The sequence below is a fragment of the Salvelinus sp. IW2-2015 genome, linkage group LG23 (genome assembly GCF_002910315.2).
Source record: "Salvelinus sp. IW2-2015 linkage group LG23, ASM291031v2, whole genome shotgun sequence".
NCBI classification, from domain to species: domain Eukaryota; kingdom Metazoa; phylum Chordata; class Actinopteri; order Salmoniformes; family Salmonidae; genus Salvelinus; species Salvelinus sp. IW2-2015.
The window spans coordinates 45,043,827-45,056,611 of record NC_036863.1 but is presented as its reverse complement, the minus strand read 5'-3'; the positions used below and the strand labels follow the sequence as shown (position 1 = coordinate 45,056,611).

The 12,785-nt window shown below is 39.9% G+C and overlaps 1 protein-coding gene across 2 annotated transcripts in view; it reads left to right on the top strand.

The window, feature by feature from the left end:
• Window positions 1-12,785, top strand: part of bco2a (beta-carotene oxygenase 2a) — a 107,914-nt gene that overhangs the window by 40,246 nt on the left and 54,883 nt on the right. The window contains exons 4-5 of one of the 2 annotated variants that reach the window (XM_023969128.2): window positions 4,118-4,233; window positions 4,451-4,553. The exons of the other annotated variant lie outside the window; for it this stretch is intronic. Coding sequence (XP_023824896.1) covers window positions 4,118-4,233; window positions 4,451-4,553 — 219 coding nt within the window. The remainder of the gene's footprint in view (window positions 1-4,117; window positions 4,234-4,450; window positions 4,554-12,785) is intronic. 2 annotated transcript variants of the gene reach the window in all.

Here is a 12,785-nt window from a genome sequence, read left to right as displayed (position 1 = left end):
AAGTCCGAAAACATTTCAATAATATAATTAAACTATATTGAAATAACATACTTTAGGATGATATTGTGACATGTATCAAATAAAATCTAAGCCAGAGATCATATTCACCTTTACAGAGTGTTTTCCAGGAGCCGAGTCCAGGTGCTACTTCGGCGCCAGAAAAGAAAAATAAACTGCGCAACACTCAATCAAAGAGGTTGTGTTCAAATACAGGACGAGAATAATCAACTGATTTCTTCTCTCACTTCCGCATGACACCCAGAGAAAGGCGTATGACGTGTTTCTACAGTCCTAAGTGACATGCCCTTTTATAGACAAGGGCTCGAAGAGCGACATCGATTTTTGGAAATCTCACTTCCGGATAGGAAATGGACTGTAAAAATAATTCTGTTCCACTTAGAGAAATAATTAAACCGGTTTTAGAAACTAGACTGTTTTCTATCCAATAGTAATAATAATATGCATATTGTAAGAGCAAAAATTGATTAAGAGGCCGTTTGAAAATTTGCACATATTTTCCAGTTTTTCAATACGCCCCCTGCAGCCATAACAAGTTATCTGCCATTTCCATTACACATGTCGCAAAATATTTTTCCGTGACATTGCATTGAGTAAACCTGGAGCAATGTAAAGCTGCCCTATTGTCAATGTTGCAGTGCTATTTCATGGTGTAATCTCAAAATTATCCCTGTGGAGATGGTGGAGTCAGTTCCAGTGTGGTTTCTAGATTCTGCTGATCTTTTTCTGTTTAACAGTGAGGAATGTGACAAAGAAAGGTGTCACGTTCTGACCATAGTTCTTGTGTGTTTTACTTGTTTTAGTGTTGGTCAGGACGTGAGCTGGGTGGGCATTCTATGTTGTGTGTCTAGTTTGTCTGTTTCTTAGTTTGGCCTAATATGGTTCTCAATCAGAGGCAGGTGTTTTTGTGTTGTCTCTGATTGGGAATCATATTTAGGTGGCATGTTTTGTGGTGGGGTTTGTGGGAGCTGCCATTAGTCCGGAGCTGCCCTTCAGTCCAGAGCTGCCTCTCTGTCCGGACCTGCCCTTCAGTCCGGAGCTGCCTCTCTGTCCTGAGCTACCTCTCTGTCTTAACCTGTTTGGGCTGCAGGGCCAGTATTGAGTAGCCTGGATAAAAGGTGCCCATTTCAAACGGCCTCGTACTCAATTCTTGCTCGTACAATATGCATATTATYATTACTATTGGATAGAAAACACTCTCTAGTTTSTAAAACCRTTTGAATTATATCTGTGAGTAAAACAGAACTCATTTTGCAGCAAACTTCMTGACAGGAAGTGGAAAATCTGAAATCGATGCTCTGTTCTAGGGCCTGCCTATAAATGTGCTTGATATGTATTAGTATACATGCACTTCATACGCCTTCCACTAGATGTCAACAGGCAGTGAGAGAAGAAATGGAGTGTATATCTTGATCTGAGGTCGAATAAAAGCTCTTGGCATGACGTGACACCAATTTCCTGTTTTCTGGAAAGCGCGAGAAGGGACCGGGTATTGCCTTCTGAAAAGCTGTCGTTATAGACGACTAATATCTCCGGCTTTGATTTTATTTGATAAATGTGACAATATCATCGTAAAGTATGTTTTTTCAATATAGTTTTATTAGATTATTGACATTTTTTCGGGACGTTAGGCGTGTTGCGTTGTCGGCGTTTGTTCACGAAGGAGAGCTTCGCGCCACTTTGCTAGCTTTCCGTGCTAATTGACTGGAGAAGAGGACATTCTAAAACCAAACAACGATTGTTCCCGACAAAGGACCCCTTGTACAACATTCTGATGGAAGATCATCAAAAGTAGGACCCATTTTATGATGCTATTTCATATATCTGTCGAACATGTGTACTATTAGTTTGCGCCCAGATTTTGGGCACTCTCTCGCTATAACGTAAGCTGGATGTCGTAATGAAGTTATTTTTAGAATTCTAAAACAGTGATTTTATTAAGAACTAGTGTATCTATCATTTCCTATACAACATGTCTTTTTTAGTAACGTTTATGAATAGTTATTTGGTCAGAATAGGTGAGTGTCATAAAAATATCCGGACATTCTGGGAAAAAGATGCTACGTTAGCACAATGTATAACCACTGATTTCAGCTCTAAATATGCACATTTTCGAACAAAACATAAGTGTATGTATAACCTGATGTTATAGGACTGTCATCTGATGAAGCTTATCAAGGTTAGTCAAAAATTATATATCTTTTGCTGGTTTGTTACGATCGCTAACTTTCGCTGCTGGTAAATGGCTTGTGTTTCTGGCTATTGTGGTAAGCTAATATAATGCTATATTGTGTTTTCGCTGTAAAACACTTAAGAAAGCGGAAATATTGGCTGGATTCACAAGATGCTTGTCTTTCATTTGCTGTACACCATGTATTTTTCAGAAATGTTTTATGATGAGTATTTAGGTATTTCACGTTGGTGTCTGTAATTACTCTGGCTGCTTCGGTGCTATTTGTGACGGTAGCTGCAATGTAAAACTGATTTATACCTCAAATATGCAAATTTTTCTAACAAAACATAGATTTATTGTATAACATGTTATAAGACTGTCATCTGATGAAGTTGGTTCTTGGTTAGTTAGGTTGGTTTTGTGCATGCTACCTGTGCTGTGAAAAATGTCTATCCTTTTTTTTCGCTGTAAAACATTTTAAAAATCGGACATGTTGGCTGGATTCACAAGATGTTTATCTTTCATTTGCTGTATTGGACTTGTTAATGTGTGAAAGTTAAATATTTCAAAAAAATATCTTTTGAATTTCGCGCCCTGCACTTGAAGTGGCTGTTGTCATATTGTGCCCGGCTTCGGGCTTGCAGCCCAAAGAAGTTAAGCTACCTCTCTGTCTTAAGCTACCTCTCTGTCTTAAGCTACCTCTCTGTCATGAGCTGTCCCTCAGTCCGGAGGAGTTTCCTCAGTCTAGTGGGGACCTTTGTGAAGGTTCCTAGGCCAAGGTCGGCGGTGAGCGTCGCCACTCAAAGGACGCTAAGGAGGGGGACAAAGACAATGGTGGAGTGGGATCCTCGTCCAGCGCCGGAGCCGCCACCGCGGACAGATGCCCACCCAGACCCTCCCCTAGAGTTTTAGGTGGTGCGTTCGGAGTCCGCACCTCAGGAGGGGGGTACTGTCACGTTCTGACCATAGTTCTTGTGTGTTTTACTTGTTTTAGTGTTGGTCAGGACGTGAGCTGGGTGGGCATTCTATGTTGTGTGTCTAGTTTGTCTGTTTCTATGTTTGGCCTAATATGGTTCTCAATCAGAGGCAGNTCTAGTTTGTCTGTTTCTATGTTTGGCCTAATATGGTTCTCAATCAGAGGCAGGTGTTTTGTGTTGTCTCTGATTGGGAATCATATTTAGGTGGCTTGTTTTGTGTTGGGGTTTGTGGGTGGTTGTTTCCTGTCTTTGTGTTCGTTTCACCAGAGAGGACTGTTTCGGTTTGCCACGTTTGTTATTTTTGTATTTTGTAAGTGTTCACATTTATCGTCTTAATTAAATATGTTGAGCACGAACTACGCTGTGTCTTGGTCTGATCCCTGCTACACGTCCTCTTCAGACGAAGAGGAGGAAGGCTGCCGTTACAAATGGACTTTATTCAAGATCTGGTTTTTATAAGACTATTTCAGAGAAAGTAAACCCAATACAATGAGATGTGCCTCTCTTCAAACTGTAACTCAAGCTGGTCTGCTGCCCGGGAAACTGGGTTGAGGCCTCAGGGGCTTGGCTACAGTCGAGGGTTATGTAACATTTAAACAGGGGGATTGGAGGGAAGAAGAAGGGAGGCTTTTCCTCTCCTCAAGTGTTTGCAAGCCGCAACAGGACTCTTTGCAAGCAGCACAATTTTGCAAGAACTATAACTCTGCCAGAAATATGACTGTTTGCAAGCAACTTTAATCTTTAATTGACCATGCAAACCATACACAGGCTATAGTAATTTACCAAGGTTTATAAAGAGTTTGTCCAAAAATCGAAGAAGTTATTCACTCATTCCTTTTGTGCATGTCTAAATCAGAAAAGAAAATTAAGAAGTATCAACAGCAACAAGATCCAATTGCCCCCATCAAAAGAGAATGATCAATTTCTACATTCTGTTTTCTCCCTGCAGAGGCAACAGACAATGCCAGTGTTAGCTTTGTTAAGTACAAGGGAGACTGCTTTGTCAGCACTGAGACCAACTACATGTACAGGGTGGACCCAGAGAGCCTGGAGACACAGGATAAGGTACAGTGATGACATAATAATAGGAGATAAGAGACAGCCAAAAAAAACACATTGTGAGCAGACACATTTTACAATCATACCCTTGCACAAATGTACTGACTTATGTAAATGATGCCCTGTTTGAAATATACATTGATTATTGTGAGTGCCCAGACACCTGACCTGACATATATTGGTAACAGCTGTGTACTTTATCTGACCTGTTATTCTACTACAGGTGGACTGGACAAAGTTTATTGCTGTGAATATGGCCACTGCGCATCCCCACACTGAACCAGACGGCACTACGTACAACATGGGAAACTCTTATGGCAGAAAAGGTCAGTCTACATAGAAGCTCCACTGGGCCCATATGCTCCTAAATTGAAAAATGTAGGAGCACAAACAAATGTAGGAGCACAATGAAAAATATGAATCATATTAAATTGTAAGAATTGCCAGCAATTACAAATTATAGGGTTAAGGAGTAATTTTTGAGATTGAGATGTAGCCTACATCTGGCCTATATATCATATATATATATACAGTGGGGAGAACAAGTATTTGATACACTGCCGATTTTGCAGGTTTTCCTACTTACAAAGCATGTAGAGGTCTGTAATTTTTATCATAGGTACACTTCAACTGTGAGAGACGGAATCTAAAACAAAAATCCAGAAATCACATTGTATGATTTTTAAGTAAATAATTTGCATTTTATTGCATGACATAAGTATTTGATACATCAGAAAAGCAGAACTTAATATTTGGTACAGAAACCTTTGTGTGCAATTACAGAGATCATATGTTTCCTGTAGTTCTTGACCAGGTTTGCACACACTGCAGCAGGGATTTTGGCCCACTTCTCCATACAGACCTTCTCCAGATCCTTCAGGTTTCGGGCTGTCGCTGGGCAATACGGACTTTCAGCTCCCTCCAAAGATTTTCTATTGGGTTCAGGTCTGGAGACTGGCTAGGCCACTCCAGGACCTTGAGATGCTTCTTACGGAGCCACTCCTTAGTTGCCCTGGCTGTGTGTTTCGGGTCGTTGTCATGCTGGAAGAACCAGCCACGACCCATCTTCAATGCTCTTACTGAGGGAAGGAGGTTGTTGGCCAAGATCTCGCGATACATGGCCCCATCCATCCTCCCTCAATACGTGCAGTCGTCCTGTCCCCTTGCAGAAAAGCATCCCCAAAGAATGAGTTTCCACCTCCATGCTTCACGGTTGGGATGGTGTTCTTGGGGTTGTACTCATACTTCTTCTTCCTCCAAACACGGCGAGTGGAGTTTAGACCAAAAAGCTCTATTTTGTCTCATCAGACCACATGACTTCTCCCATTCCTCCTCTGGATCATCCAGATGGTCATTGGCAAACTTCAGACGGGCCTGGACATGCGCTGGCTGAGCAGGGGGATCTTGCGTGCGCTGCAGGATTTTAATCCATGACGGCATGGTGTGTTACTAATGGTTTCTTTGAGACTGTGGTCCCAGCTCTCTTCAGGTCATTGACCAGGTCCTGCCGTGTAGATTCTGGGCTGATCCCTCACCTTCCTCATGATCATTGATGCCCACGAGGTGAGATCTTGCATGGAGCCCCAGACCGAGGGTGATTGACCGTCATCTTAACTTCTTCCATTTTCTAATAATTGCGCCAACAGTTGTTGCCTTCTCACCAGCTGCTTGCCTATGTCCTGTAGCCCATCCCAGCCTTGTGCAGGTCTACAATTGTATCCCTGATGTCCTTACACAGCTCTCTGGTCTTGGCCATTGTGGAGAGGTTGGAGTCTGTTTGATTGAGTGTGTGGACAGGTGTCTTTATACAGTAACGAGTTCAAACAGGTGCAGTTAATACAGGTAATGAGTGAAGAACAGGAGGGCTTCTTAAAGAAAAACTAACAGGTCTGTGAGAGCCGGAATTCTTACTGGTTGGTAGGTGATCAAATACTTATGTCATGCAATAAAATGCAAATTAATTACTTAAAATCATACAATGTGATTTTCTGGATTTTTGTTTTAGATTCCGTCTCTCACAGTTGAAGTGTACCTATGATAAAAATTACAGACCTCTACATGCTTTGTAAGTAGGAGAACTTGCAAAATCGGCAGTGTATCAAATACTTGTTCTCCCCACTGTATATTATCATCTCCTAGAGAAGCTCTCCCTTTTCCTTTCTTTCTTTTCTCTGTTACTGATAAAACTGGTTTCTATCAAACAGTTGTCGCACGCTCATATTTGCCGCACGCTCATATTTTCACATGCAAATGAGTTAAATTAGGCAAACTTTGGCGGTAATTTTGCGGCAACTTCTCAACTTCTGCCAAACAATTCTGGGAAACTTGTGACCAACATTCTGTTAACTGCAAACTCAGTGGCAATATGAAAATGAAATTAGGTTTTTGGTTACTGTGTGATAAACCACATTGACATTTATCTACATAAACCAAACAACAACTTTAAATGAAATTACTTCAGAGAAAAAAAACGGAACATACTGAATGTAGTAAATATGCTATACAACAAGTATTCAATGTCTTTAACAGATCAAAATAAATCCAATACAACTTGAAATCATCAGCATGGTGATGAAGAAAATAGCAATGACTGGATATTTCCAGAATAAATTGTTTGAGCTTCTTATGTAGCTACAACATTTACATGAGAGAAATGTGAATACTATGGGGATGTTGTCCTTAGGATGTTTAAAAGGACAACTACAAAATTATTTACATAAGCCAAGTGATAACTGAGCAATAGATTAACCAATGGAAGTTTGAAATAATTAACACTTTAATAATACAAAAAAACTCAAACTAAATCAAACCCAGTTAATTCAGAACTACTGTCTTTTTGAGTGGACTTTGGAGATGACGACCCTGTGGAAATCTTTCGTCCGAACTTTGTTGAATGCATGCACTGAAACAATTAGGACACTCAAAACTATTTCTATTTTGGCATCTGAAAAGGTAGAAATCGGGTTATGACTTTTCCTAAATGAATTATTGTTACTCCAAAAAATGCTGGGTTAAAAATAACCCAATTGGTGTACTTTCTACAACCCAGCGCTGGGTCAATATTGATATTGGACAAACACAGCATTGGGTTAACCTTGTCACATATGACGTCAAAAGAGCTCTAACGGTCAGAACGGTATGACTTTTTTATGCACGTGATGTCAGAATGTGCTCACTGTTCCAAAATGTGAACGTTACGCAACAGGACAGTTAATCCGTGCAGCCCTCAAACTAAGGCATGCTGCCTGCTTTTGTTTATAGGCTGTTTTAACTTGTCAATTTCAAATGATTTTCTAACAACAGTTTGAATTGAGGTGTGTTCCACCTCATTAATTCACATAAAATTAGGCCATTTCACTTTTGCGGACAATTAATTTTTTAGGCATTATTGAGCCGGACAAACTTCCCCAAGCACTTCCCCCTTGTTTCTGCAGATCAAGTATGCAGACACTTGCCCATCTCCAGTCAGAACAGAACCTGCACAAACTTTTTCACATTTTCCGGCTGGTGCCAGGTTCGCCTTCATTGTTGTTTTCATTACTACATGATAATAACTTTGGACATTTGTGTGTTTCTATCAAAGTAAGTGCCTTGTTACGTTATAATACTTCATGTATGTCGTGTTATGTTGTTTCTACTGTAGCTCACTATGTATGGAGCATAATATATTTGTGTATATTCCTCGTGGACATGCGAGGTAACGTTACTAATTTCATAACCTTTATGGTGTTATACTCAATTGTGCTTATGTAGCTAGCTACATTCTTCTATTAGCTCTGTAAAATAATGCTAATTGTGCTAGAGAAGTATTAGCTTGTGTTGTCTTTCGAAGCTACCCTGGCCTTACGACCATGTTTTTTGGGGGAGGGGGCCTGTTTAGCATTGCTCTGTTCTGCCCCCTTGTGGAGCTCAACAGTTACTGCTCCTTATTGTAATATAACTCATATTTGTGATTTTGTCAACGCAATTTATAATTTTTATAGCAGTGTTATGTTACTTCTTTGTAATATTGTTTTACTGCTATATCCTGATATTGTAATATTATTATTACTAATAATACTAAATATTACTAATAATTCCTCTTTATTCTGTACTTTCAGAAACCACACACACAAAGAGTATTGAACATTACTTGCCAATATCATAACTGGAACAGAACATCTTTCGAGCTGAAGATCGAGGCCAGCTTTTGTATGCTAGCGTACATTCCTTAAAGTTTTATTGGATGAAAACACAGCAAGAAAACACATAGGCCAATAGGTAATAATATTGGTGGCGGTTAAACAAAAAAACTTGTTTTACTAGATGAAAAAAACAGCAAGAAAAGACTGACAACTTATGAATATTCATAACCCATATTCATGCATAACCCTTTTCACATGTACCAACAAACGGGTGTGATCATTCTACAGTGGTCCCTGCAGTGCACGCTCAAACCGGTGTGATTTATTTAGAACGTACAGTTTCGATTAACGCAACAATCAGCATTTGAGCTGGCCACACCGTTTTTTCACAGAAACATTTTGCACAAACACAGTCCTTACAAAGTTATGCCCTGAATGTGAACAGTTTATTTTTTAATGCAATGTTCAGACATTCACAGAAGTAACTACAGCATACCACAATCATCCAAACCGGAAAATGTAGGATATGTTTGTCCTAGCACTAACTGAGGAAAAATTGATGTAACACAAGCGATCATATTTAGATAACTCGGCTGACAGAAACTACAATATGAACTAGCTAATAACAATTAGTATTTAAAATCAATCACATCACGAGTGAGCTCACCATTGATCAAAATAATTCAGTTAAACACTTTCTAGAAATCGAAAGATATCCGAAGATGGGAAGTTTGTGCTTGTCGCCATGTTTGTTTTTTCACTTCAACCAAAGATAATAAGAGGAGACAAGATTAGTTTGGTCTGTTTGCAGTATGCATATTGAAGGGGGTGTGTCGTCTACCTTCATTCCCATCCCATCATTCACTTCCAGAAGTTTACTCTGTGAACCCTCCTTCACCACATTTTGTTATAAAATCTTTGTCCGACAGACGTTTACGTGAAACCCAGAATACATTGTATGTCAACAAACATGGCTCCACACATAGCTGGAATTAGCTTAGCTCATCATAATCAGTACAACCTTCAAAAAAATATGCATGATTTGTCACCAGTACTTGAAAACATATGAATAAAACAGTAAAACAATAAAGAATTACCACACAAATAATTTTCTGATAGTGATTTATTGATAGAAGTGGTGCGTGACAGAAGACAATCACGTAACCTCTGACTCCCACTCTGAGCCATTCAGTGTTGTTGTTTATGTAAGGTTGATGTCGGAAGTTTACATACACTAAGTATTAAGTATTGTATTTCAACCACTCCACAAATTTCTTGTTAACAAACTATAGTTTTTGCAAGTTGGTTAGGACATCTACTTTGTGCATGACACAAGTAATTTTTCCAACAATTGTTTACAGACAGATTTCACTTATAATACTGTATCACAATCCCAGTGGGTCAGAAGTTTACATACACTAAGTTGACTGTGCCTTTAAACAGCTTGGAAAATTCCAGAAAATTATGTCATGGCTTTAGAAGCTTCTGACAGGCTTATTGACATCTTTTGAGTCAATTGGAGGTGTACCTGTGAATGTATTTCAAGGCCTATCTTCAAACGCAGTGCCTCTTTGCTTGACATCATGATAAAATCTAAAGAAATCAGCCAAGACGTCAGAAAAAAAATTGTGGACCTCCACAAGTCTGGTTCATGCTTGGGAGCAATTTCCAAACGCCTGAAGGTACCACGTTCATCTGCACAAACAATATTACGCAAGTATAAACACCATGGGACCACGCAGCTGTCATGCTGCTCAGCAAGGAGACGTGTTCTGTCTCCTAGAGATGAACGTACTTTGGTGCGAAAAGTGAAATCAATCCCAGAACAACAGCAAAGGACCTTGTGAAGATGCTGGAGGAAACAGGTACAAAGTTATTTATATCCACAGTAAAACAAGTCCTATATAAACTTAAAAGGCCGCTCAGCAAGGAAGAAGCCACTGCTCCAAAACCGCCATAAAAAAGCCAGATGATTCTGTGCTTCCAACTTAGTGGTAACAGGGAGTGAGGAAAGAGCAAAATTAATAGGGGAGGCAGTAGCTTCGGGGTTAGAAAGGCAGGTCGATATCCGAACCCCCGAGCTACTTGTGGAGAAATCTGCAGGGAGTGATCCGTCACCCGGAAGGTTACCAGCTACAATATCTCTGTATACTACATACTGCTCTTGTGCGCTTGAGTGCCCATTAGCTGCTCCCAGCCTATGATGTGTGTTTTGTGTCAGGTTGGTCACTATGACAGAATACCTGTGCAAATTACCAATAAAGCAAGTATGGTAAAAATGAAGGCCAGACTATCTATGGTAGTGTCTGAGTGTCTGCATGGTTCTAAGAGGCTCTGGTGAAGTTAAGTCTTTCAAGTTTCCAATAAGGTTGTACTATTGATTATCGATGACAATGTGGAAGACGTAGATGCTGCTTTACGAAGCTGCAAACGAATCACTGCAGCTTCGGACTGCAGACTAATCAACATTGCACATGAATTAGAGTAAATCACTACTCTGTCTGACTTGACTTCCTCCACCCACTGCAAAGCCAACATTATGGCCATTAGCTCAGCTAGCTTAACTAACTTGGCTGCATCAAATTTAAGGTAAACAAATTTGCATCCATCCTCCTCTACTTCACAAGTCTGACTAAATCTGCCACTGTCAGAAACTATTGAAACCCAGTATAGTAATACTAGTGTAGCACCCCGTATTATCGGCATATTCAACAGCGTTTAAGAAACACATTACCTTCAACAGTGTTACCTGGTGATCAAGCCATCAATGTTTTGTTATTATTGGTGTCGTAAAAATGTTAGCTAACGGGTTAGCAATTAGTATGTTTGACATTTCAGTGGAATTACTATTACTATCAGCTTTTTGATAAGCGGTTCAGCAAACAATATACGTCCCGTATTGTCGGCATACGGTCCCCAGTTTTGGGCCACCTTACTATTTTGTTCAATTACAAGGTATATCCATTTAATTTTGTTCAAAAAAGAGACACCACCCTCGTATCCGAAGTGTTTACTCGACAGTTGACTCGTTGGCTAGCCTTCCAATATAAAAAAAAATACATGCCTGTAAACTTTTCATTGCGTAGCCCGGTGCGCACGCATGTAGACTCTTAAAAATGGTTCTTCACCAACATCAGTGTTGAAACCAAATAATGTCTCATTATTTGTTTTAAATATTAATCTTATGTTTTGAGAAAGTAAATGACAGTTTAAAACTAACATGTATGAATCATTTGTAAAAAGTTGGATTTTAAATTATGTGTGGTCTATCGCGCAGTCAAATTTTACAATATACAGCGTGTATGTATATAAATATAACTTTTTTGAAAACGTTCATGACCTAACTTAATTTACATAACTGCAATGAAAATCAGTGTTCAGCTATTTAGAAGGGTGTTTTTAGTCGCAAAACGTACTGGTATTTTCCAGTCCATTTAAATGTTGAGCTCGAGGTGATTTAATCCTCCAACTGTTAGAGAGTGTCTTAGGGGTGTCCGATGTTGGGGGAAAATTAGCTAACTCAATCAATCACCATGCAAGCATGAGATAAGCCTGACAAATAGATAGATAGAGAATAAGTCAATACTAGCTAATGTGACTTATCTAGCCAGCTAACTTAGCTAACATTAGCTAACGAGAGAAACAGTGTCTGACATTCCAGACAGTGTCAGACTTAGCTAGCGATGTAGCTAGATAGCTAACTTTAGCTAGCCACACTTACAGACACTGACATAGTTAGCTAGCTAGCTAGTAAACATCAACAAAACATTTACATTTAGTTATATTCCGTGACAACTCTTCAGTAAACTAGCGTTGTGACCTTGGTCGTGAGGCTAACGTTAGTGTAACCGGTGCTGTACTGCACCGCTGTAACTCTGCGTTGTGTGCCAATTGTCGCCTCTTTCGACAACATAGACGCACAATACAAACGACTGGGATCAGTCGAGGAGCTAGCCATCGTCCCCACATACAATACCTTAGCTAGCTAGTAACCACATTTGAATTCAAAATGTTAATATCATCCTAAAAAGTGCAATTACAATTGCATCTTGACAATACCATCCACTTATGAGTAAACTCTAAATATAAATTCACAAAGTATTTTCAACTGTTAGGATGTCTTGCTCCCAGACAGGCTAAATAACTTTTTTGCCCGCTTTGAGGACAATACAGTGCCACTGACACGGCCCGCTACCAAAACCTGCGGGCTCTCCTTCACATGCATGTCCGAGCGGAGTTAATATCCCTAAAACAGTTAACGTGTTAACCCTCGCAAGGCTGCAGGCCCCGATCCCAAGCCGCGTCTCAGAGCATGCGCAGCCAGCTGGCTGGTGTGTTTACGGACATATTCAATCAATCCATCTTACCGTCTGCGTTCCCACATGCTTCAAGAGGGCCACCATTGTTCCTGTTCCAAGACCATAGGTAACTGAG